Source organism: Alosa pseudoharengus, unplaced genomic scaffold, assembly GCF_046254945.1.
Source record: "Alosa pseudoharengus isolate Yale_2024_CS ecotype anadromous, Long Island Sound unplaced genomic scaffold, YU_APseudo_1.1 YU_APseudo_1.1_scf_4, whole genome shotgun sequence".
In the NCBI taxonomy this organism is placed as follows: Eukaryota; Metazoa; Chordata; class Actinopteri; order Clupeiformes; family Clupeidae; genus Alosa; species Alosa pseudoharengus.
The window spans coordinates 39,270,202-39,297,640 of record NW_027468774.1 but is presented as its reverse complement, the minus strand read 5'-3'; the positions used below and the strand labels follow the sequence as shown (position 1 = coordinate 39,297,640).

Below are 27,439 nucleotides of genomic sequence, written 5' to 3'. Positions count from 1 at the left end.
GTTTACATGATTCGTTATAGAGTGAAACAGACAGGTTGAGTGGTTTTGAAATCTGTTTATTCCTGAGTGAGGAGAGGAGGTTTCTAGAAAGGGTGGAACGTTGTGACGTGATCAAAATTTGTTATGGTTTGTAAATTATGTATGTGTAAATATAAATACATAATGCTATAACTTAACATGTGAACCCCACAGTGTCAGTCAGGATATTACTGTTACCTTAAAAAGCTATACACTACAGGACAATACATGTTATAAATTAAAATATGGCATGAATAGGGTCTATAGTTATTGAGAGAATTGCTGGCTAGTATCTAAGTGTAATGAAAGGACAGCTCTGCTATCAGTTCTAGATCAGGAAAAAAGTAAATATAAGGCACTAGACAATGGTGGAAGCTTATTAGGCAAAGCAGAGTAGGATTATTGTCTAGCATTTTATGGCAGCAAGGAAAACCACCTGTTACCCAAAGGATCAGACAAAAAGGATCCTAGTCTGAATCAGACAGCAGCGGACACTGGAACGTGCATGGCCTAGATCTGTGCCGTATGCGTCCCAGAATGCTCTGCTCTCTGTGTGGTCATTCATAAATTAGTTTCGATTAATCTAGATTCATCTTATTTAGGTGAGCAGGAAGGGTTCTAGTCGTAGTCTTCAGTACCATTCATCTCTCCCCGGAGCTCCTCCTCCTCGTCCAGTGGGTCCATGATGGGGGAGGGGGAGCGTGGTGGGCCCTCCTCCCCAGCCACGTCCGAATTCTCCATGACCCCCCTGCGGCTCCCCAGAAAACTGCCCCCCCCACCACTGATGCGCCGCGGGGAGCTGCTGAAGGAGGCCGCGGGGTCGTTGCCACGCCTACAGAAGCCACAGAGGACAGAAGAGAGGCAGGGGGTTAAGTTAAGGCTCTCGGAGGGGGAGGGGGAGTGTGGTTACATGGACGGAGGTCTATTGAGTCACAAAGGAACAAATCAATTGCGCCTGCATTCCTGAGGGGGCTCAAGTGAGAGGATTAGTAGAAAACATCCCACGCATGCTCTAGTGGGTTTAGGAAGATGTGTGTTCAAGTGCTTATCTCATGTCCGCTACTCCTCTACCGTGGCATTCATTATATTCAGTTACCAACAATAAAACAGTCAGAGAGCAAGGTGGTTGCAGACTTTAGGACCACAATACTCTATAGGCCTACAGGATACTAAAAAACCCTGAAACTTGTCATCAAACACAACTGATAGAGGAACAGGAAAAACTGGAAGAGAAAAAACGCACAGTGCTGTGTTGTAAATCAAGCTTAGGTTACTTTCCGGTGTCAGTCTGGAAGCAGCAAAGATTGATGACTTCCATAAATGTAGTGATTCATCTGTTGACCCAGGGCAAACATTCAGCTCTGCGTCACAGACCCTTTACTAAGACACAGCTACATGGTTCAGTGAAAAACATGGGAAACCACTGGTGATTTGGAGAAGAGCGCTGAGTAAACTTAGCTGAGCGCTATCTTGCAAAAGCTTTTGTCAAGTAATGAGTTAGTGTTCAGATACAAGCAAGTACCCCAGGGGCTTCTCTATACAAGAACTACATAGCCGGCCTACACTCCCAAGCTAAAAGTGTCTCATCTAAGACTGAGAAAGCTCAGTTGTTGAAAAACAAAGGTGTGAAGATCATCTATGAATAACAGAATAATGAAGAGCAAATGGCCTATGATATGAAAAGCAGGGTTGTCAAACCAGTGAAAGCAGAATAGTTACATGACAGTAAGAGTGAGTCCGGGTGGAAGTACAAAGCCTCAAAACGAGGGCACAGTTAGTCAGTGCAATGCAGTTAGGGTTAGGGTTAGGTTGTGTGAGTGGTGGACGCATGCACTACATACATTCACAGATAGAGGTCACTCTCGCACCACCTTAGTTTGCTCTTGAGTGAGGAAACCTCCCGCGTGAGCGAGTCGTTGGCCTCGGTGGCCTCGTCCAGCTCGCGCTGCAGCTTGCGGCGGGCGGCGGTGGCACGCTGGGACTCCTCCTCCGTCTCCTCCACCTGCCGCTTCAGCTGCTTCACGCGAGTGTTGGCCTTCTCCGCCTGCGGGAGAACAGACGAGTTCAATACTCAGGTGAAATGTTAGTTTGATTGATGAAATTGATTAGATTGGTTGGTTGATTGATTGATTGATTGATTGATTGATTAGGTTGTGTCCGTCAGCGTATCCTGTAAAACGTGTTGAGTTGCCGTATGCATGAAAATGTGCTGTATAAATACATTTGACTTGACTTGGGCTGCAGAGAACGGAGGGGGTGGAGGGGGGTGGTTTTGACTGTGCAGTGTGCCATTCAGTGTTATTCTCTTCAGCAGAAAACAGAAGAGGTTTCATTTATTTAAATCAGCTTCTTAAGTCAACATGACTAATATGCATGTATGTTTGTATGGTATGTAGTCTATATGGTATGCAGAGAATAACATCAGAGATAAAACTGCCTGTGTTCAAATCTAGCAGGAACCGAGTCAAATCCCAGGTGCTTATTGCCTACTGTACATGTGTTTAAACAGACTGATTACTGCAAAGTAGTATACGTTAATTAGCAGTACTGTGCGTCTCACGACCACATCACCTGGTCCTTATACTGCTCTGCCTGCTTGTGGTCGTCCTCCATCTGCAGAGTCATATCCTTCAGCTTCTTGTCCTTTTGACGCACAGCCTTGGCAAGGGCTTGTTTCTCCCTGACAGAAACAAACAGCATGAAACATCAAGAAGGGTCTGAGGGCAACATGTTCAGCCACAATCGCAAGAGACCGACAACATGTGGTGTAAAGGTAAACTGTCACCAACTGTTTGGTATTTGATCATTAATAATTTGAGATCATCTTAAGAAACATCTCCCTTTGATATCATGGTCTTTTGGGCCCCCACGGAGAGGGCCAAAAAGACCATCAATCTCTCCCTTTAGCTCCTTTGGAATTGGCAATGGGCCCCATTATGGTTTTTATGTCCGGTGTTTTCTTTTCCTATAGTATGTTACATGGCTTTTTGTATATGAAAACGGTCAGCAAAGTTACAAATGCAATCCCTTACCCCACCTAACCTTTTCCCAAACAGGCCACTCTAGTCCATGTCACACCCTGCCACCTAGTCACACCTGGTCACACCCCCCCACCTGGTCACACCTGGTCACACCTGAGTGCCCCCTCACCTGCTCTCCAGGTCCAGCTGCTCCTCCAGCTGCTGGAGCTTGGCCTCCATGGTGGAGATGGTGCCCTTGAACTTTGACTTGACCTGCGCCTCCATCTCCTGCAGCTTGCCCCGAAGGTCCTTGGTCTGCCTCTCCATCTGCACGCGCGTGCTCTCGTTGCGCTGGGAGATGGAGCGCTCGGACTGGAGCTCGATGGTCAGCTGGTCCACCTGCGGCGTCACAGAGAAGAGAGGGACACGGACAACGAGGGCTTTTAAAGATGTATTTATTTTTGCTCTTTTCTTGCCTGTATTGACGGGACAGTGAAGAGTAGACTGGAAATGAGTGAGAGAGTGATGGGGTGGGGGGAGTCGAGAAATGACCTCAGGTCAGAAAAAAAGCCCTCAAGTGGCTGTGGGTAAAATGGGTGGAATTAAACTCATGTCTCAACCGATCCGTACCCGTAGAATAGATTTGTAAGTGTAGGGTATATTTGTAATATTGACAGTTACTTGTACAGATCATTTTTACAGTGACAAATAATTTATACACTTTCAAAACGTGATACACACGTACAAAACATTTGATTCTAATATTCTTCCATATGTCCCCTGATAGGTTCACACATGTGCTGTTCTACATCATGTGTATCACCTCGTAGCTGTACAGTTTGCCCCACCTGTTGGATGCTCCGTCTGAGCTTGTCGTTGACGCTCTCCAGGTTGCCCTGCTCCTCCTCCAGCTCCTCCTCCAGCTGGGCGATCTTCGCATCCAGGCGACGCTTATCTTCGCTGTTCATTGTCCTACAAACACAGGCTGGCGTCACACTCGGGAACAAAAACAGAGCAAACTCCACTCTTTAGTAGTAAGAGATGATCATATGTCTTCTCTTCACAGACTGGTGTCACATTCAGGCAAAGCAAAGGAGCAAAATCCACTCTTTCGTAGTAAGAAATGATCATAATAAGTCTTCTCTTCACTGTTGCTGATGACCTCTGTTGCCCGTTTCAGAGCGTTGGATTTGTGACGTAAGATCGTCCTGCTACTCACTTTCCGGAGTTGCTGGCCAGCTCGTCAGCCATCTCGTCCCTCTCGGTCTCTGCCTGCTTGCGAGCCCTCTCTGCAGCTGCTAGCTCCTACAGGCAGAGGACAACATACAGGTCAGCTGGACCCTCACAACTGGCTTCATTTTTTCATGCCAACTCAGTGATGGTCACTGGCAGAAGCCTTGTAATGCAAGTCATCACCGCTCATGAGCTTTATGTTATTTACTGCATCTCTGTTGTCGGGTATTTTGTATTGTATTGTTGGGTGTCCAGTTGGCTGTGTGATTGAACCTTTCCTAAATATTGGGATTATGATTTGGGTTTGTTATGATTTGGGTTTGTTATGATTTATGTATCTTCTTACTACCCATAAAAATAGATTTGTAAATGTGTTCCTATTGTCAGTGTAAGAGACTGTGTCTTCTGTGCCGATTACAGTGAAATCCAGTAAACCCAGGCGATATAAGCAATGCATCAATACCTCCTGCAGTTGCATGAAATCAGTTTCTATGGCCTTGGCCCTCCGCTCAGACTCCCTGTGATTGTTGAGCGCCTCCTTCTGGGCAGCACGGGCGTCGTCCAGCTCTCTCTGGATGTCTTTAATCTGGCCCTGTGGAAAGACAGCCATCCAGTGTTGCAGCAGTGTAACATGGTTAAGGGGATAGATCTCATCTATAGTCTGCAGTTTTTCTGGCACGGCACTGTTCTAACTTCTACCTGCCATATTTTAAACCTTTACATGCTATATTTTTAACCGCACATGAAGTTAACTTCATCCTTGTCCAAGATCTTCCTTGTCCACGAATGGTGGCCAGAGTAAAGAATACAGAAGACTCACTTGATACTGTATATTTATCTGAAAGAGTTTTACTTTTTAAATCTGAGCTTTCCATGCTATAGCTGACCACAGAGACACTCACCTGGACTTTACGCAGCTGTTTCAGGGCCTCCTCTCGTCCCCTGCAAGCGGTGTCAAACTGATCCTCCATGTCCTTGAAGTCTCCCTCCAGCTTCTTCTTGGCGGCGGCAAACAAGGACCTCTGCTTGCGCTCATCCTCCAGCTCTGCCTCAAGTTCACGCACCTGAAAAAATGCAAATATACCAGAAAATATGAAACATATGATCAGATTTATAGCACTCTGGCATGGAAGGACTCCTTCAGGCATTAATATAATAAACATTTAAGTAAACATTTAAAATAAGAGCCTTCGATGTTGGCTCTTCCTATCATTGTGAAGCAGAATTCACCAAGCGTTGGATTGTTCACCCACTAATAGGGAACGTGAGCTGGGTTTAGGCCGTCGTGAGACCGGTTAGTTTAACCCTACTGATGATGTGTTGTTGCACCACTGATGGTCTTCAGTCTATGAATGCTTAATATGCTTGTAACAACTATAAAAATTTGTGCCTTTATCAAATGTGGTTATATGCCGGAGGAAATTCAAAGATCATCCATTCATTGACAGCTGCAAGTAAGAAAACATTGTGAAGAAAACATGATTGTGACATCGGTGGTGGATTCCAGAAGAGGCCAGTAGGACACCTGTTTGACCAGTTGCTTCTTCTTCTCCTCTCCCTGCTCGTCTCTGCCTTGCAGGTCCCGTTCAAACTGGCTCTTGAGCGCCTGCATGTTGACCTCCAGGCGGAGTTTGGCGTCCTCTGTGGCCTGCAGCTCGTCCTCCAGCTCGTCCATGTGGGTGCGCATCTCGTCCATGTGGGTCTCCAGTGTCCGCTTGGCCTTCTCCAGGTCATGCACCTGACAGGAGAGGAACCAGTGGGAAAGACTTTACCATCAACAGGTGGTCATTTCTCACAAATGGTTAGTGGGGAAGATGGTCTTCAGTCTATGAATGCTTGATATGCTTGTAATGAAATTACTTTATCATTTATATATAAATAATAGACATAAATATATGTGAATAAATACACAGTGACCTGATATAGTCACACGATCAATACATGTGGGAAATATTGACTGTATCTGCCTAGTATGTATAGTGTCTCCATCTATATCCATGTTCATGTATATTTCAACAGCAGATGACTGACTCACATATTTGCCCACGTCATCCTTGGAGCTGACCAGGTCCTCCATCTCCACCTTCAGGCTCTTGTTGACCTTCTCCAGCTCCTCCAGACAGGCCTGCGCCTCCTCCAGGTTGCGAGCCAGCGCCAGGGCCTTGGTCTCCTTCTCCCTGGCCTCAGCCTCCGCACGGTCCCGCTCCTCAGCGTTCTTACAGGAGAGGCTCTTCTCCTCAGCCAGCATCTGCAGGGGGACGCAGTCAGTCAGTCAGTAGTTAGGCAGTTAGTTAGTTAGTTAGTTAGTTAGTTAGTAGATTGGTTGGTTAGTTAGTTAGTTAGTTAGTTAGTAGATTGGTTGGTTAGTTAGTTAGTTAGTTAGTTAGTTAGTTAGTTAGTTAGGTAGTTAGTTAGTTAGTTAGTTAGTAGATTGGTTGGTTAGTTAGTTAGTTAGTTAGTTAGTTAGTTAGTTAGTTAGTTAGGTAGTTAGTTAGTTAGTTAGTTAGTAGATTGGTTGGTTAGTTAGTAAGTTTCTTGTTCCCGGAGGGAAATTCAGTTTTAGGGAGATGGGAAGGGCTTTACTGGTGTGCTTTACTGGTGTACTGGAGGTGCTGTGGGGGACTCGACACAATTTGGCTTGACTAGGTTATTGATGGGAACATTGCCTAATGCTCTGGGGTGTGTTTCCCAAAACCATAGTTGCTAACCTGTTAGCAACTTAGTTGGTTGGCAATGGGAAATTGCATTGCAACCAACAAAGTTAGCAGCTGTGGTTTTGGGAAACACGCCCCTGGACTGCTTGTGTTTGGAAATTTGACAACTTCCATTTCATGGATGAGGTTTCTACAGGTCAACATTTTCAGTCACTCCTACTCAAGCAATATCAAGGAATGGATAATAGAGTACATGGTGACTTAAAAATATACCTAAATATATATAAATATAACATTAAATATGTACATTGTTTATAAGTATGTCATAGAATGACCCATATGGGAATATATGTATTAACCCACCTGGTCGAACTTCCTCTGCTTCTTCTCCATGTTGGAGACCAGCTGCCTCTGGTTGTCCAGGTCCATCAGGAGGTCCTCCAGCTCCTGCTGCAGCCGGTTCTTGCTCTTGTCCAGCTTGTCGTAGGCGGCCGCCTTCTCCTCGTACTCGTTGTAGGTGGCCTCCAGGTCCCTCTGCAGACGCTTCTTGCTCTCCTCCATTAGCTCCAGATTGCCGCTCACCTCGTCCAGCTTCTTCTTGGTATCTGACAGCTACAAACAGGTGCAATATTTATGTTTATGTTTATACTGTATTCCATTGGCTCCACTGGATTTCATTGGCTCTGTACCTGTACTCTGCTAAATGACAATAAAGTTGAATCTAATCTAATCTAATTTATCTTTATTTTTATGGTATTTAGCCACAATATCAATATTTATGTGTATTGTATTTAGCCACAATATCACAGCATACTAAATTATTCAGTATTGCATATCATCTGACAATATGTATTATGACATTTTATGGGTGCTCTGGAAGAAAAGCAGAAAAATGCTATACTGTGTACACTGCAATTTTCTGCTTTTTTGCACTTCTGGTTAGACGCACACTGCATTTCGTTGTATCTGTACTTGTACTCTGCACAATGACAATAAAGTTCAATCCAATCTAATCTAATATAAGATTAGCGAGATTAAATCACCTATTTACATTCCTCTCTGCCACTTGATCATCACCACCATCTCACTATGGAAGCTGTGCAGCACACCCACCTGCATGTTGAGGCTGGAGACCTGCCTCTCCACGTTCCTCTTGGACTCCGTCTCCTCCTCCAGCTGCTCCAGCAGGCCGTTACGGTCGTCCTCCACCTGCCTCAAACGCGTCGACAAGTTCAGCTTCATACGGGTCTCCTCAGCCAGCAACTCCTATGGGCCCAAAAAGATAGATAGATAGATAGATAGATAGATAGATAGATAAATAGATAGATAGATACTTTATTCATCCCAGGGGAAATTTAGAATGACACAAAACATTAGATAACATTAACATGCTTTTAGCATGACAATAACAACCACTACAAAGAATCAAATACAGAGCAAATATATTGATTTAATATCAATTCAACAATCATTAAATACTTACCATAAATCTATAATATTTGATTACAGCACACTACAAAACAACTACCAAATACTAATGTGAGACTATCACCATCTTTGCTATGCACACATGAGTTCCATTAGCGTTAGTGTGTTTGGGGTAAAACATTAGGGACATTATTGAGTGTCATGTGGTGAGAGTGACACAGCTGTAAGTGAGGATCACCTGGGCATCCTGCAGCTGGGAGCTGAGGCTTGTGACATCTTTACTCAGCTTGATGTTCTTGCCTTCCACCTCGTTTAGGAAACCACTGGTGCTGTCCAGCTCCAACTGTGTGGAGCAGAGCAGCACGACGACAACAGAACAGTCTTTTACAATACACAGTCTGACCATTGGTATGAGCTGCACAGTAAGTGGCTTACATAACAGTGGATGTGTATTCTAAATGGAAATATACAGCAGGGGGTTATTTTATGTTTCTGACGAATGACAGAACACCACCAAAACATCGAGTCATTCAGTTATATGTGCTGTGCAATCGATCTTTAGTGCTCACGGTGAGTTTCGAGACGCGATCCCCAAGCTCGGCCTTCTGTCTCTCGCAGTCGTTGAAGCGCGACTGCAGGTCAGACAGCTGACTCTCCACTTTCTTCTTCTTGTGCTCCACGTCCTGCTTGGAGTTGGCCAGCGAGTGCAGCTCCGCACTCATGTCAGCCGCCTCTTTCTCCAGAGCCTGCTTGGCCTTCTCCAGGTTGGCCTTCACCTGATGACAGATGGAAACATCTGTCACAACTGGATACTAAATACAACAACATAATGCCATAAATTCAATCACTCAAGGTCTGCCACTCTGTACAAACAATATCATATTGATCTCAAATGTGTCATGTACTGTATGTTTCCTTGTGTGATTGCTACTAATTTGGGCTAGTACTGTATGTCCCACCTTTCAATTCATTACAGTGCATAATTGTTCCACAACTGTGTGCATTGATGTTTAGGTGGAAATGTTGGTTGATGCGATAAACGGTAAAAGTTGACAATTATTTATACTACAACCTTTTAGAAGAGAATTTACTTATGTGATTGCACATTATGCAACATTATGGTCAGAGTGATCATCTTGTAAGTGTCCAATCAATAACTGGCTCTTGGTTGTTCTTCAACTGTAGGATGATACCACTGAGAGATCTGGGGCTATGTTATGCTGCCCCCCCCTCCTCACCCGTTTGGTCTGCTCCAGCTGCTCATTGAGTTCCTCCGCGGCCTGGGTGTGCTTCTGCCGCATGTCCTGCACCTGGGCCTCATGGTGGCGGCCCTCGTCCTCCATGGCTTTCTTCAGTATGGCCACCTCCTGCTCCCGCTTCGCCCTACACAAGTAGTTATATCCACACACAAACACACACACATACTCCCTGTGCTGTACTGTGCGTGTTTGTGTATGTATGGCTATGCGGTATATTTGTACAGAGTTGGGTTACTCTGATCACAGGGGGTAAGATGAGAGATGAGGATGTTATTACTTGCATTAGTTGCACTGTAAAATATGACCTTGCCAAGTCATCTTGTTGTTTTGAGTTATGTGTAATAAAACTTGACACTACACATTGTTAAGTCAACAAAACAACAAGATAACATGAGCGGGTTATGTTGAGTGTGCATTTAAAAACTGGCCTGCCACCGAGCCCTGACATCGTTTCCAGTGGCCCTGAAACCCCTCTGCTGCTGACCTGAGCTCCTGCTGGGCGGCTGTGGTGTCCAGACTGTCTTCCAGCTCCGTCCGGAGGGCCTCCAGCTCCTCGCCCAGGTCCCTTTTGGCCTTCTCCACCTTGGCACGGGCGTTGCGCTCATTCTCCAGGTCGTCCTGGAGCTCCGAGATCAGGCCCTCCATCTCACGGATCTTCTTCAGGGCGTTGTTCTTCTGAGTGGACTCTTCTTCCAGCCTGAAGGACAGGTCAGGACAATAGAGAAAATTAGAGACAGGGAAAGACTTTGAGTCTGCAAGAATAGGTTGCTGGTGGAACCTTGTGAGGTCTTTGGTGAAATGATGTTACTTAGGATATCATTCTACCCTTGACCGTACGCCTTTTTACGGCGTTTTATTCACTGATTGGCTCATTATTTTACCATCAGTGGAAGTTCTAGAAATGCACTAGACATTTCATTATAATATGTTGTCACATAAGGTTTGAGCTTGCTTATGCTTCAGTATTGAAGAGCCATTCAGTACAATTCCGTTCAATTAAATTGAATTCAATTTACATAGCGGCAAAACAATTGAAATTGTCTCAAAGCCCTTTACAGAGTCTGAAGGCCATGATATGCCATGTCTGTGTCCCACACATACCACGTGTGATGAGAATTACGTCATCAACGTGCATGTGGGGTGTTTCGTGTGCTTCCCAAAAATTGGGACCGCACGTCTTCGACGCACGCAAATGTGCATCAAGGAGCATACCACTTGCTTGAGGCCCTTAATGTAAGCACTAAGGTGACATGGGACAATGGGAAAAGTCCCCTTTAACAGGAAGACACCTTGAGCAGAACCTTGAGGGGGGTATAGGGGGCATCTGCTTGGAGTTGGCAGGGTAGGGAGATTGAGTAAACAAAAATTTGATTTTACGGTAATTTACTGTGCCATCACTCCCTGATTTACGGTAATTTACCGTGCCACCACTCCCTGCAGCTCCTCCTCTCTGGCGGCCAGCTGGGCCCTCAGGTCAGCAATCTGGGCCTGCAGGTCAGCTAGCTGGTCCTGGAGGTCATTATACTCCCCCTCCAGCTTGCGCTTGGCCTTCTCTAAGTCCTGGCGAGACTTCTCTTCTTTCTTCAAATGGACTAAGAAGGATAAATGCTGAATCATTGAATCGGGTCATACAAATCCTTAACAACTTTCAACATCTTTCAAGTGATGAAATGATCAATGAATCATTTTGGTAAGAGATAAGAATATGATGAGCGAACCTTCAAGTTCAGTTATCATGGACTCGTGTTTATTTTTCAGTTTCGTCAAGTTCTTGGATTTCTCTTCCTCTTCAGCCAAATTGGAGCTAACATCAGCCATCCTTTCTTCCATCATTTGTTTTTCCTGTAAATTACAGGACAGAATAATATAAATGATGCTTGTTGGTCTGTGTTCAGATATATTTTGTGTTTTGCAACAAGAACACCAACCTTCAGTAACTTATTGTTTTGATCCTCCATGACTAGGACGTCATCCTCCAGTTTCTTGATTTTTCCGTCTGCAGAGACCTTCTCCAGCTGAAGCTTCTGTTTGGCATCTTCCTCCTCAGCCAATTGCTTCTCCATGTCCTGCACATCACATCACAGTAGACGCTCATCAAATGTCAATACAGATCAATGTATACTACTATTGTCACAGGTATCATTTCAATTAAATCCGATTGAATTTCTATCTCTGTAGCGCAAAAACAACGAGAAAAAGCCCAGAGGCAAAGTAAGTAAAATCTATTCATATGACACTTTTCCCAGACAAAAGTAATGGAGAGCTTTACAAGAGCAGGCACCACTAAACAGGATAAAACACACAACAATATACAAAGTAAAACAGCTAAGCACTAAGAAGATGGGGACAAGGAACACTCTCTTTTAACAGTAGGAAATGTTGATCTGAACCTTATCTCAAATTGGAGAATGAGCAAATGTTTCCCTTGTTTGTTTGTTTGTTTGTTTTAGCAGACCTGGATTTGCTGCTCCCTGTCCTTTTTCTCCTGCTGCAGGGCGAGGCTGCGCTCCTCCTCCTCCTCCAGGCGGGCCTCCATCTCGTGGAGCACCTCCTCCAGCTCCTGCTTCTTGGTCTCCAGACGCACACGCATCTCCTCCGCCTCAGCGTACAGCTCCGTCTCTGCCTGCAGCTTCTCCTGCAGCTGGTTCTTCTCCTCTTGCAGCTGAGACGCAACACACAGACAGACAGACAGACAGACACAAAGACAAACAAACAGACAGACAGACAGACAGACACACACACAAACACACACACACACACACACACACACACACAGACATACACACCGACAGACAGACAGACAGACAGACAGACAGACAGACAGAGAAAAGTAATTAGGTTTCAAATGAGGGCAATGTAGGTACAGTATGTATGTGTGTGTGTGTGTGCGTGCGTGCGTGCGTGCGTGCGTGCGTGCGTGTGTGTGTGTGTGTGTGTGTTTTGTTTGTGTTGGTGAGTACAGTTGTTGGACCATGTTTGATGGTATATGCAAACGTTTTTTTTTTTGTTTCTAGGTATGTCAAGTGGATGTATGACTGTGTCAGAGTATATGCACATGTGTTTGGATGCGTCTCTCTCATCCTCTACCTTAGTGTGCTTCTGGGTAATCTCTTTCAGCTGAGACTCAGATTTCTGCGCAATTTCCTTTGCTTTCATAAGCTCCTCCTCCTTCTGACCCATTTCCTCTTCCTGTCGGGTCACCTGGAGCAGAGGCTTGACCTGCGGGGGTGAGGAGGGGGGAGCGTATGACTTTAACCGCCATTTACAAAGACTAGGACATATCCGCATCCACATTCCACTAACGAGCAATGTCAACACACAAATGAAGCCACTTTAGCCAGTTATACTCTAGCTAGTTCAGTCACGCTCTGGCAAGCAGTGGTGGAAAAGTGATACAAAGGCCATATGGAGACACATACGTAGAGTCACCAGTCATGAACCTAACTTGGATACCAATGTTATCCAAATTGCATAGATAAAATGAGACTGAAGAGCCTTGCCTTAGTGAAGAGTCTCCACCACTGCCAGTTCCGCAGTTTGAGGTACACAGAACAGTTCCTCTGGATCACTTTCATGGCAGTGAGCTGCTGCTGCCGCTTAGCAAAGGCTCTGGGTTTGGGAGAATGGAGAAACCCACCATATAGCTAGTTTTCCAAATCCAAAGTAGTACAATACAGAGATGTCTTTTTAAAAAAAATCAACACTAGACATAAACTTGTGAGACTTACTTTGGATTTACTTACTTTTTGCTACTTCAATCTGCAATCACTTTCGACTTTTTTACACAATAATTACTGTTTGACCCAAGATCTGGGAACTCTGAAAAGAGAACCTATTCCTCTGAGAGGCTCCCTTGTCGGACTCACTTGCGGGCCAGGAAGCCACGAGCCTGGCCCTGGAAGGCGATGATGACCACGGTGAGCTTGAGGTCGCGCTCCTCCTCCAGCTGAGCCAGGACGCCGGTGCGGAAGAACATCTTGCTCTGGCCAATGCGGTACAGGTTGGGGTCCAGATCAAGATGCTTAATCTGTGTGAAGTACAGAAAGAAGCGTTTGCACCTGCAGGAAGCCATGGAGCAATGGTAGGCACGAGCACCAGCAACAAAAGCAGCATGTCTGTGATGTTGTCTCTTAGACACACGTCAACACTGGCATGCACATGTACATACATCATGGTACACACAAAAAAGTAATACATTTGACACGTAATGTAATCAATGTACTGTTGACTCTCTATGATGTTCTGTTGTGTATGATTGACATGAGCAGCTCTACAGCTAACTATGCCACACATTGAAACAGAGGCGGCGGGTGTTGTGTTGTTGGAGGACACTCACCATTAGTGTGCAGGCCTGTTTTCCATCCATGAAACCCTTAGGAATGGCACTGGAGGCCAGGATCTCATAGCTGTGGAGTGGAAGCAGGCAAACATGCCATGAAATGAAATCATGAAACCATTAAACCCATATGACATGGTGCTCAAAGCTAGGATTTCATAGTGGTACTTTGGAGGCATATGAGTCCCAAAGTGGGCAATAATACTTTAAATACATAAATCTGTTGAACCTGAATACCATATCTGTATGGTATCAAAGGAGATATTTCTTTCACACTGGACAGGGTAAAATGGTGGAGAGGCTCACCGCTGACGGAACTCATGGAAGATGACGCGGTTAGGGAAGCCTTGGCGACAGATCCTGATCCCTTCGAGTACACCGTTGCAGCGCAGCTGTTCCAACACCAGATTGGCATCCATCTTTCCTGCCTACAAAAGGGTGGCTCAGGTCAGTGTCCAGAACGTCCAATTTCTTCTCTCCAGGTGATAATTGTCATTATAACCTGTGTCATGTTGTGTAATGTTAAATAGTCTTGGTTGTTGACTGGTCACTGTAGGACAGTGTTTCTCAAAGTGTAGTCCGGGGACCACTGGTGGTCCGCAAGCTATCCTAAGTGGTCCGTGAGCAGACGCGGTAAAATATAATATAGATGAGTTGTTTTCAATATTGAACCAACTTGTGTGTAAATCCAAACCGTTCTGCAACACTGTCTATGTAAGATATGCCAGTTTAAATCATATGAATCCTCTGACACAATAAGCACAATAAGTGCAAAGACAATAAGCAAGGTGGTTCAGTGAGTAGGCCTATTGTAGGCTAATATACTGGTGAAGTAGGTGTAATCTTTTTTTTTTAGCTAGGTGGTCCATGCGTTTCTTTTTTATTAAACTTTTTAGTGGTCCTTCGTCTGAAAAAGTTTGAGAAACAACACAAGCTGTAGGAAATCTGCTACCTACAGCACAATGAATTAAACACCTTTCATGTGTATATGTAAATTACCACAGTTGGCTGAAGCAATTGAATTCAGATTTTTTTCTGCGCCTACATTTTTGAAATGGCTTATGTAGTTGTAGTGAAGTTTGCTTGTTGAGCAGTGCATCAACATACCCCCACAGATGTAATGCTAGTCAGTAATGACAACACCACTGGCCCAGGTGTCATCTCTGTGACCAAACTAAGCACCTACCTTCTTCTCATGGTTGGGGATGATGCAGCGCACAAAGTTGGGCGTGGTGTTGTGGAGTGTGGTCATCAACTTGCCCAGGGACTCCTTGTACAGCTGCCCAACCGTGCGGAACATGCCTTTCTTGGACTTGCCCGAGCTGGGCATGGAGCTGTCCGAGATCTTGCTAATCTGCTCCAAACCCACCACCCGGTCCGCTGCAGAAACCGAGCAGGGAGAGGGAAGGAGAAGGGGGTGGGGGGGGGGGTCAAGCGCAGGGTCAAGTGCTTCGTGATGACCGGGGAATTCATCTAAAACTCCTGGCCATAATGACCATAATAAGACTTTGAGGTAAATGAATAGCCTGAGAACCAGATGAAGATGAGAGCTAGAGCTTGCATTTGCTGGCACTGAGTCTGGCTGGTAAATAAAGTACAATAATGTGTAAAATCACCCAACATTCTGACCCCCTGAGTCAGTCTGGAAAAGTTTTATGTGTCACATGACAGTGTTTAACTCTTTGTTTTATTACACATTACACATTAGTTGTTTATGATTCCTATAATAAAATTGTACTGAAAAAATATCTCACTGTCTTTCCATAGATCCTGTATGAAAGCACTTGAGGAATTCTGGAGCAGTGTGGTCACGTTGTCATTGAGAGGGTCCATGTTCTTGGTGAGCCAGTTTGCAGCATTATAATCCACCTACACACGGACAACATGGCAACACATTTGACCAAATGCAATCAATGACTTTGCTTCTATATCAACCTCTTCAGTTGTTTGGACCTAGAGAAATATCAGATACCTTCCCAGCATAGTGCAGAACTGCAAACATTGTTTTTTCTTTGTGCTGCTTTGGTTTGGAGAACTTGCAGTGGCTACCGTGTGTGTTCAAGACTTTGTCCACGAAAGAGATGTCACTGGCTTTGGGGAACCAGCACTCTTCATCCAGCAGAGCGAGGATGCCTGGAGGATTATTCTAGAACAAGGCACAGAATGATGAATGGAATGAAAACAGCGGCAAATGCAAAATTCTCACACCAGTATAACGTCAACTATTAACATAGGATGCATGCAATGCATGTTTACTTGCGTATAACTGACTATTCTAATTTATTTGTCCTGATACATTGTAATGTTGCTGAATACTGGTATTACACGTCACTTTTGTCCAAGTGGTATGTATATTATATATTTTGACTAAAGCTGTGAGCCCATTTTCTAACTTTCTTTCACAGGATGTTCCAGGCCAACAGATCTGAAACTGACCGGCCTCTCAATGAGTTCAATGCAGGGCTGCAGGTCCAGGCCAAAGTCGATGAAGCTCCACTCGATGCCCTCACGCTTGTACTCCTCCTGCTCCAGGACGAACATGGTGTGGTTGAAGAGCTGCTGGAGCTTCTCATTGGTGTAGTTGATGCACAGCTGCTCAAAGGAGTTATCCTGTGGGGGAACACCAGAAGGTGACCATAATGAACTAGCATAGAGGTGATCTATCAGTTCCAAGAAAGTTGTACAGTGAAGATTCTCTCTCTCTCTCTCTCTCTCTCTCTCTCTCTCTCTCTCTCTCTCTCTCTCACACACACACACACACACACACACACACACACACACACACACACACACACACATACATGCATGCACATACACACACACAGAAAAACATATGCACATAGCTTCTTTACAGGGCACACTAAAACATATATACACATAGCTTCTTTACAGGGCACTCATCAAGACTTCAAACCTCAAAGATCTCGAAGCCGGCGATATCCAGGATGCCAATGAAAGAAGACCCAGCACGTTTGGTCTTGTCCAGAACCTTGTTCACACGTAACAAGATCCATTTGAACAAGCGGTCATACATGGCTTTTGCCAGAGCCTCAGTAGCAAAGTCGGCCTATAAAAACACACACACACACACACACGCACACACACACACACACAATCTACTCAGTACTACATATGTGGGAACTGAAAGTTTCAAGGATCAAGTTGCTTGTCATACATTGAAATATGGCTTTGTATATGAACCATATTAATCCAAATAGCTATTATTTTATTTCAAAGTTTTTCCATCATATGTTAGGATACTATTTGATATATGGTTGCCAGTACAAATCTATCAAAATGATTACAGAGCCATATTGAGCAGTCCCCTGTGACCATGTTATTGGCATGTCATAAGGGATCTCAGTCTTGTAGAGGGCCTGTCAACACCATTGTAAAATTACCACTTGAAGTTTACAAACAACACTGTGCAATATGGAACCTATCTCTCTAATTGTCAAATGTTTTAACATAAGGGTAAATAGAATAGAATAAGTGAATGTTTTGTTTTTTTATTTATTATTTATTTCAGTGCATTATTTGATTTCAGTTTTATTCCAATTCACAATTTGACAATTCAGTGATTGTATTTCAGTATACTTAAATAATACTATACTTTTGATCGTATGATTTAGCATACTCCATGGAACCAACCTGTTCTTTGGTCTGTGCCTTCTGCACCACCTCTCTACCCACTTTAATTTTGGGGGTGAGCATGGCCTTGGTGAAGTCTGTCAAGTTGATGCCTTGCAGATGGCAAACCTTCTGAGCAGCTGTGGGAGTGTTAGGAGAGTATAAACTGAATTCATTGTGTAATGAATTAACATACTGTAGGGCTAACCACTTGTGGAGAAAACCAAGAGAATGCACTCTTGGTAATCACTGTAGTCCTATTTTAGGCCCCCATCTCACACAAAGCTATTAGAGAACACTGATCCTATGTGAAACTTTTAGCATGTCTACTGTAAACATTGGAAATCAACAGTTTTGTTTAAAAATGAAAGATATTATGGTCTTAAAGGTGCCATGTGTAATGTCCGCCAAAACATCAATCCATACTCCACATTCCATAAAAGATGGGGGCAGTATACCTCCAGAAAGTGCAGTGGCGGTTTTAGGTACGGGCGAACCGGGCGGTATCTTGTAGGGGGCGGCACGAGCGCTTAAAAAAAAAAAAAAAAGAAAGAATAATAATAAACGTCGCAAAACGATTTTCTATTATCCATCACTTGTGTGAGGAATTAGGGAATTGGCGCCCCTGTTGCTCAGAAGGTAGGCCTACTGCACTGCACTGTGCAGAGGAAGGGGCGAAGGGAGGGGTTTGCGGGGGACAGTTCACCTCTGGGTCTCCTTAATGAAACGGGAAAGGGGGGATGAATGGGGATCCACTGTATAGTAGCCTACAACAGTCTATTAGTGGGCTAAAATCAGTCACACCTTGATTTTCTTCCAAACAACGCACATCTCATAATGTTATGAATGCAGACCTATGATTCCTGCACATTTAATTAACTGTGTGAAATGGCTAATAAAAATAGGTGACAAAACGATTAAGAGGCCACCCAGGTGAATTGGTTTGGTCTTGACTGTGGTCGCGAGTGGATCATGGGAATTTGTGGATTGTTGTCGACTGTCGAGTGCCAAACACGATGGACAGAAAGCGGTCAAAGCCATCAGGTGCCCAGTTCCGAAAAAAAAGAAAAGTAGAAGAGGAGAAACGAGCAAAGGATAAAGGTATGTAATGTCCTAATAATAACAGTATCATGTCATGAGTGAAGGGCTAACGTCAATGTTAATTGATAGGGCCTGCCTAGTATAACTTTTACGTTTGTTAGCCATCTTGCAATGATACCTATGCTTAGCCTATAAAATAATAATTCGGTTTTAACAAACACAACAACTAATTTCACCATGAGATTGATTATGCTTTGCAACAAAACGGTCAAAACCTCAAAAGTTCTGATTATTTATTTCCATCATTTTGGTTAACGTTGCTGTTTAGACAACGCAATTTCCATGTAACAAGGTAGGTAATGTCTCAATAAAAAAATGACTGTTTGAAAAAAAAAGAAGATTTTTTTGTTGTTGGGGGGGGGGGGGGGGGGGGGGGGGGCGCTCGGGGGGATCTCGCCCGGGGAGTAATTGAGTCTAGAACCGCCACTGAGAAAGTGAGTTGGTCTACCCTAGAGTAACAACCGAGACACGTGTATTGCAGTTTGGCTGGTGGTTATGTTGCCCGCATACCACCTCCCATGGCCGAAACTGGTATAATCACACCTGTCGGGCTGTGGCTAGTAATTTAGCATGCTAATTCAGGTTGATATCTCTGCAGCACTATACCTCATCATTTTTTAAATGACATCATGACCCTAATTTCTTCTCATTCTTTTGATGCGTGTAGCTCATTTTTGGGATATTTTTACCTCAATTCTTACACATGGCACCTTTAAGTCAATTATATGAAGTTAATGCAATAAACTCTTAGAAATGACTGTCTTTGGTGCAATACACATTCATAACGCATTATGCTGTAAGCACCATCATCAATAATTAATATGTCTGACTCAGCTCTACTCTTTTTGTCAACATGACTTTCCTCTGCTCTGAACATACACAGATATAGGTACAGAACAGGGTTGTGCACAATTCAAAAGGCAATTCTGCTTCCTGTTTGCTACATCAATTTAAAAGCAAATGAAATTCAAGAATTGAATTGGAATTTAAGAGCCATTTTCAATTTAATTCTGGAATTTTGCACAAGCCTGGTACAGAAACCTAGATACCACATTGTCCATCAAGATCTATTGGTGGAATACGTCAACCGTATATTGAAGCAGTCAGGATCCGTAAAAAACAAACACGGACAAAGTTTATGCAGAGCAGGGGACTTCCCTACCAAAATGGTTAAACATCTACTTGGCTGAGGTTGCACTCTGCCATTAGTGTCTGTACCTGTGGTGTCAGGCATGGCCGCCTGCTCCTGATTCTTCTCCTTCTTGAACTCAATGTTACCAATGTGCAGCACAGTGGACACCACCTTCAGCATCCCTGAAGTTGACAAAGATGGCCAATAGAGAGAAGGGATGAGAACACAAAAGAGTTGTACACTCAGTTGAGCTCCATTCCATTGTATTTTCATTGCACCATAATAATATGTCTCAAGGAGATGTACAAAGCCCAGCTTCAACCTGATCACTTACGCTGGACACTTGTTGATTCTTTTGTAAAGATTTAGTTTTTTTCTCTGTTGACCTTTTTGGCTATAGTTCCAGATAAGGTATCCTTGAGGAAATGCTCCTCTGTAAGTGGTGGTGCAGTAGAGGTGTGCTGTGGTGGAGTAGTGAAGTGTAGCAGTGCTAGTTGAATTTAAACAAGGCCTAACCCACCAATTCTCTCATCTTCGTTGAAGCCTAGGACGGCCATAGCCTCCAGTGTCTCCTCAAACATCTCGTCGTCCTCTATGCCCGGGACCTGGACATGGCCAAGGTTCAGGAAGCGATAGCTACTGAAGCTCTCAATCAGCAGGTCCTCTGTGGAGACATCAACCTTCAGTGCATTTACAATATATGCACTATATATATACACACACAAATATGTGCATGGTTGATGTTCACATGCAAATCTTTATTCAAACAACTCTGAACATTTATATTGACATTTAAATTTGCATTCAGCATTTGCATTTGCTTCTGAGATCTCTTACCTTAAATACAACAATCTACATTTAAATGTGTCAGTGTTTAACAGAAGATGGTAAGGGGTAATCAGCACACCTTTGAGCTTGTCCTTGGCCCCTGCAACCATGAAGTAGAAAATGTGGAAGGCCCTCTCGTTCTTTGCCTGCCTCACACAGCGGGACTTCTCCAGCAGATCTTTAGGTGTTCAATAGTTAGGGGAACATCGTATGACAGAGCCATGTTTCCATCCTTCCTCTAGCATAATGTGAACCACAACTACCTCTGGACATGATTTCTCCTGCTCTACCTGCCTAGAGACCTGCTGCTATTCACACATGTGTGGATTGGAGGGCTGTGTGTGTGTGTGGGAGGGAAGAAGGGAGGATGTCAGATTTTTGAATGACTATTATTATCTATCCTGTGTGTGTGTGTGTGAGAGAGAGAGAGAGAGAGAGAGAGAGAGAGAGAGAGTAAAGTGTGAGTAGGGGAAGAGTCTGTCCTATCTATCTTTTTTAATTATTTATTTTTAAAAGCACTGATCAGAAGTGGCACCTTGAATTTCATTGTGTTAATACGCTGTATTCAACGCAGTGACAATAAAGCTTCTATTCTATTCTATTCTATTTTAGACACATGAGCCAGGTAGACAAAAAACAAGTGACTATGAAATCTACTGTATAATGTAGAGCCAAAAGTATTACTGAGTAGTGCATTGCTATTTATGAATCCATGATGCATTCCTTTATGAAGGTATGCCCTCAGTGCTTTGTGTGAGGTAATGTCAACACATTAGGTTCCTTGTGAAAACAATATTTTAAAGCAAATCAAATTTGAGAAGAATGATATGGTTTGCTATTTGAGGCTCCTTGAGGATACATGTATCAATTGTGGCCCCAACAATAAAGCCAGTCACGTCAAAGTTCAACTTGATGAACTTTCCCTTAAGGAGAAAATAGAAAAATAAATATTAACTTTGAATGCAATTTATGCATTAATCCTGCTCAACAGAATGTGGTTTTTTTTTTTATCTATGGACTTACAAATCTGGAAGAGTTGTCATTTTTAACGGTCTTGGCATTTCCAAAAGCCTCCAAAATGGGATTTGCCTGTAAAAGCTGTTTCTCCAATTCTCCCTAAATAGGACAGATCCTCACAGTATTATTTGAAACAATCAACAGTGTGCATCACAGAATGCCTGATTCATCAGTTTATGAGATGACATACACATATATGTTTTACTTTATACAGTTGCAAATACTTCTGATTAAATTCTTGTGATCAAATGTCAAACATCAGTTATCAGAATCTTTACACAAAATATGGCTACTCAACCAATAATGTATTTATATTTGCCTAAAAGAAAGCATCGCTGTCCAACAGACACATACATGCAACGACAGGACGGAAACTGTAAGAGAGACAATACAGTAGAGTGGGCTAAGCAGAACACCCTGTTGCTGGCCTTTTTGTACTCTCCCAGACTAGTCCCCTCTGAGCTAAGAACAGCAACACTTTGATAACTTTGTCATCATATGACTGCAAAATAAGACTACAAACCACAAATAAGGTCAGACAAGCCAACATAGTTTTTCCCTGCCAGTTGCATTTCACAAACATGATCACACACCTCTTGCAATCTAGAGATAGCACAAACGTACTAGGCCTACCTTACGTGGATTTGGTAATTTCGATTGGTTTTGCAGTCCTTTTTTTTAAGTCATGTGATAACAAAGGTGGCCAGGACAGTGTCACATGTGACAGGATTGTGACACGTGACAGTTTATGTATGCTAAACTACTAAGCAAACTTCAACAACTACAAACTATACACTCAAGAACTACCACTCTATCACTCCACTACAAATCTACCATTTTATTCTAGTATTTTACTTACGTAAGCCAGCTGACTTTGCTATTTGGAGAAAATGTTCATTATTCATTTTAAAATGAGATTGTATATTTTTGTGACTATTTTTCCAGATTCAGATAGTGTCTCAGACAGTGTACACAAAGCAGAAAGCACCACCACCAGACATTACAAGATACATTATGGCCTTTATCCATACCTTAACCAATGCACCAGGGGCGGCCTGTCACACAAAGATTACTATCAATTTCAAGACATCCATCCACAGTGTGTGTGTGTGTGTGTGTGTGTGTGTGTGTGTGTCTGCATGGTCTGGTGTGTGTGAGTGTGTGTGTGTGTGTGTGTGTGTGTGTGTGTGTGCGTGTTTGTCTGTTTGTCTTTGTTTGTGCGTGTGTGTGTGTGTGTGTGCGTGTTTGTCTGTTTGTCTTTGTTTGTGCGTGTGTGTGTGTGTGTGTGTGTGTGTGTGTGTGTGCGCGCGCGCATGTTTGTCTGTTTGTCTCTGTGTGTGTGTGTGTGTGTGTGTGTGTGTGCGCGCATGTTTGTCTGTTTGTCTCTGTGTGTGTGTGTGTGTGTGTGTGTGTGTGTGTCTGTGAGTCGTTCCATCTTTCATTTCTACATAAACAGCAACTGTAACTTGGGGTAAGTGTTGGAAAGCAATGACGCTGACACTTACAGAGTCCTTCTTGGTTTTGTGAGAGGACGCCACCACTGCCAGATACTGAATGACCTTCTTGGTGTTCTCTGTCTTCCCAGCTCCTGACTCTCCTCTGCCACATGCACAGAACATTTAAAATGGAAATGCTACACATGCTGTTTAAATTAAAAAAAATTCAAAATAGCTAGGACACTCATCAAGATAGTGACCTCAGCTTTCTCTCAACATTTAAAACCTCTAATCTATTTAAATGCATCCAGCCAACGTTTATGTCAATGACAGCTGTGTATAATGTAGAGTCTTGCATTATGATGTGATGTTTGAGTATTCAAACGACCAAATTCAAATTGTGTAATGAACATGAACGAGAGCATATGAGAAGTAGGAGATTCTGTCTGTGTGTTAAAGGTTAGTGAGGTGCGTCGATCGGACACAAGTGCAATTTCCCCTTTCACTCACGTGCACAGAATTGACTGGTCATCACGCTCTGTGGAGGGAGAACAGAAAGAGACATGCTGAAAACTTTGTCTGAGGGACCACAGGGACAGGGCCAGCTCAAGCGTGGCTCCTCAAAGCAAAGCAAAGGGCCAAAACAGATTAACAGGAGTCCAGGGAGTCTAAACATGAACTTCACAGATTGTTATCCAAAGGAAGGACAAGCATTGGAAATTTAAAGGGGTCTAAATGACCACAGGACAAGATTAACCTTTCTCTCTCTCTCTCTCTCTCTCTCTCTCTCTCGCTCTCACGCTTCTCTCTCATATTCTTTCCAAAAATAGCGGATCTAAAGAGGCAGCGGGGCCATGTATGGCTATTCTGAGAGCGTACGCTGTACCCCAGTACCTGTGACGGGGATTTAGGATGTGGAGCTTGGATGACTATCACAGACTGGGCATGGGAAACCTCCATTTACTAAATGTCACAGGGTTGAGAGCTGCACTACAATGGACTGGACACATCATTTTTGCCTTTTGTCCAGCATAAAACACATCCATTATGCAGACATGGGATGTCAAATATTTTCCACTTTCAGACGGCTTGATAAATGTATATATTCTGCTTCTACAGCAAGAAAGAAACATACAACACATAATCAAGTCACATGACCACTGCTGTGACCACTGGGACTTATATATAGTGCCGTTCTTTCTCTGATCTTTGTACCTTGCATCATGTTCCTGTAAGCATTGTCCGTGATGGAGTAGATGTGTGGGGGGACCTCATGACGCTTCTTGCCCTTGTACAACTCGATGATCTTCTCTGAGTAAATGGGCAACATTTTGTAGGGGTTCACCACCACACAGAACAGGCCTGAGTATGTCTGCAAGAAGAGTAGTCAATGCATGCTCAGCAAAACACAATAATGCACACCCTACACAGGATAAGGATATAGAAAGGATGGTAGGGAGGTGTATGCAATGATTTCTATCACTAAATGAGATTGTGGCATTGCAACTGATGACATTTCCTAATTAACAGCAGGACGCTGTTAACAGGTTTATTAACAGTTCCACTTAAACTGTTCACATAAACTATGCTTCCACTGTATGTATTGACACCAGTTGAACAGTTAACAGGAAACTATTTATTCAATTTATTGAATCAGCAGTCAATGGTTTCAAGAGGGCCTGGGAGGCTTCATACTGTATATGAATGAGAATGCGTAAGTGTTTTTACTCACATAAATAAGCCCTGAGAAGTACCTCTCCTTCAGGTTCTGCAGCACCGAGGCTTCGTTCAGGTAGGTCAACGCCGCCATGTCCTCTGCCTTGCTGAACTTCGGTGGGTTCATTTTCTGGATGCTGTCTTTGTGGACGGTCAACTTCTGCCCATTATCCAGCTGGACCAGGACATCATCGCCCTTCTCCTCCTTGATGCTTGCCGACTCAAAGCCATCTCTCTCCGATGGGATCCACACCAGCTTCTTGGCAGACCAGTCTGCTTGGCCCACTCCACTTTGTTTAAAGTCTTTGTCCCCGAAAAGGAATCTGTCACTATCATCATCTGGTTTCTTGGACATGTTGACCTCTTTACCTGCCTATGTGCCCTTAACACAAAAAAAGAAAACAGGAAAATATCATATATGCTCTTGCTGGACAGTTTGGCTTCTATCCACAATGACTTCACTTCAAGTGCCCAGAGATATGTGCAACTCATGCTAAATCCAATATAACATTCAAATCAGCAGAGCCACAATAAGACAGTGATGACTATATGATGACCAAATAAGGGCACAGTAGGTTCTACACTGTTGCTCTTCCTCTACTGTATTGAGGGATACTGGGCAAACATCCATCTAAGTTATTCCATATAAGGCATAAGCCATGTGTCCAAACCAAGCCAACGTCTTTTAATAATAAACTGAAGACAATATGATGAAAAACTTCCCTTAACTGTCACTCCATGATACAGAAAAAAATGTAAGTTACATGATTATGGAAATTGATGTTGCTTTGATAAACTAATCAATTAATTAATTTCCAAAAAATATTAGGACTATCAACAAGAAAGCAGTAACACAACAAAACAATTACATTATGTTTTCACTTAGAGCTGAACATGATAGCCTAAGGCTTGCAATTATACTGCGGCATATCACTGATGTGATACTTGAAAGAGATGTACTCTACTTATTAGTTGATTGCTAAACTGAAAACACTCATTTTATTTTTCACTGCATATACTACATTATATAGCATGGAAACATCAAATAATATAGCATGGAAATATCAACTAACTGGAAATAGCATACAATAAAGATAAATGGCCTAGAATAGAGAGATTATAACACACATTAGAGAGATGCATTTACTTGCCTATGTTCTCTTTTCTGGGTGCTGGTGCTTACGAGTTTGGGTCTCAGCTTGGACTGATCCTCAGCTGTGCTCCTCTGATGCTCCAGGGCCATTTGCATGCCTTATTAACTATCTTACACAGATGACTTCTGCAGGTAGGCGGGACAAGCTTCAGGTCCATTCCTGTCACTCAACTTCCCAGGAGCCAATCCACTCTGTTACTTTAAACTTTTCTTGGTTGGATGAGGTCACACGTATGCAAATATTCAAATCATCAGTTTAATAGATACCAGTTTACAGCAATAAGGTTTGAAGGATTATTAATGTGGTTCTTTTCCATACTGTGACTGTTTTGTCACCTCTTCTTCCAGTATAAACTACTTTATGCAAATCATTTCAGATAAAAAAAGGGGGGGGGGCATGAATGAACAACATTCTGTTATTTACTGTAATATATTTTTATATATATATATACACACGAATTGTGCTTTGCCTTTGCAAACATTAAGTAGTTTGAGATAAGAGTGTGGTAGACAGGGGCGGACTGGGACCAAAAATCGGCCCTGGCATATTTGGCCCAAGCGGCCCTCAAATCGGTCGGGCACACCTAATTAAATACAAAATCTTTGCATTACCTTTAAATATGCATATATTTTCAACTGTCATGGAGCACTGGAAGTGATGTAGGCCTCATTGGTTATCTCTCTGACTGATCAGAGGTAGGCATGGAGCATATGATCTCCATATTCAAGTAGGCTAACAAGCAATTATTAAAGAAGAGTTTCTGCTTGAATTCAAAGTATCATTTCAAATTATTCAATGGGCTACAATTGACAGCAGCACCAAAAATTACTGAAGCCTATGTGTAAAGAGTTAAATTACCCAGATTGTCTTAGACATTAATGTAATTTATACCAGTTATCACTGTAGGACAACTGAAACAACACAAAATAAACGGCTGTTGCTGGAAATATTTTATTCCTGTAGGCTATACTACATGTAGCCTACCTACCTACATTGCTGGTACATTTTGGAACAGTACAGCTACATGAACTAATTATCTTTAGTGTCTTCCAGTAGCCTATCGTATAGGTTATATATAGGCTACTGTGGCTTAGTTGGCTTTTGCGTGACGTGACGTTTTGTATACATTTCCGTCAGTCTACAGTCTTTTAGCCCTTCTTTACCATGATAACCCTTCCAAGATAGAACCCTTCTCTATACTTTGAGAGACCACGAACCACCACTCATGCCATCGATGTTGAATTTTGGGCGTCTGACGGAAACTGATCAATCTGAGCAACAGTTAACGTCGATTTGACACTATTTTGCCCACTGCCAAATATGAGTTTGACACCCCTGGTCTAGTTGTAGGAGATGTAGTTTTATGTCTAACCAAGTCAACCATTTTCCATGGCAATATTTTGGTTTGTGGAAATTATTTTATTATCACTTTCTGAAATACAATATAATAGCCTACTATGGAACTCATTCTTTAACACTTTGTAGCCTACACTAATGCACTCAGGTTGATCGGCCTAGATATATTACTGACAGCCTG

General features: G+C 43.1%; 1 protein-coding gene across 2 annotated transcripts; it reads right to left on the bottom strand.

Moving 5' to 3' along the window:
* Window positions 1-40: 40 nt before the first annotated feature.
* myh11b (myosin, heavy chain 11b, smooth muscle) lies at window positions 41-26,059 on the bottom strand. 2 transcript variants are annotated; one of them, XM_076266233.1, is made up of 42 exons: window positions 25,900-26,059; window positions 24,765-25,130; window positions 24,248-24,404; window positions 23,543-23,570; window positions 23,102-23,195; window positions 22,628-22,651; window positions 21,603-21,695; window positions 21,439-21,502; window positions 20,659-20,757; window positions 20,272-20,415; window positions 19,838-19,933; window positions 17,540-17,658; window positions 16,803-16,955; window positions 16,325-16,498; window positions 15,861-16,034; window positions 15,643-15,757; window positions 15,075-15,268; window positions 14,195-14,316; window positions 13,889-13,958; window positions 13,419-13,579; window positions 13,053-13,161; window positions 12,640-12,771; window positions 12,008-12,214; window positions 11,481-11,618; window positions 11,271-11,394; window positions 10,973-11,144; window positions 10,037-10,249; window positions 9,532-9,676; window positions 8,863-9,069; window positions 8,532-8,636; window positions 7,979-8,131; window positions 7,229-7,477; window positions 6,247-6,459; window positions 5,737-5,949; window positions 5,114-5,275; window positions 4,675-4,803; window positions 4,198-4,283; window positions 3,827-3,950; window positions 3,169-3,377; window positions 2,590-2,698; window positions 1,890-2,062; window positions 41-850 (listed from the first exon to the last, which is right to left on the bottom strand). In XM_076266233.1, the coding sequence occupies exons 2-42, from the start codon at window positions 25,101-25,103 to the stop codon at window positions 637-639; spliced, it is 6,006 nt and encodes a 2,001-aa protein (XP_076122348.1). In that variant the 5' UTR covers window positions 25,104-25,130; window positions 25,900-26,059; the 3' UTR covers window positions 41-636. The 2 variants fall into 2 exon arrangements, with proteins under 2 accessions (XP_076122348.1, XP_076122349.1); XM_076266234.1 differs by having other exon boundaries at window positions 745-850; window positions 1,860-2,062; window positions 25,900-26,058.
* Window positions 26,060-27,439: the final 1,380 nt, after the last annotated feature.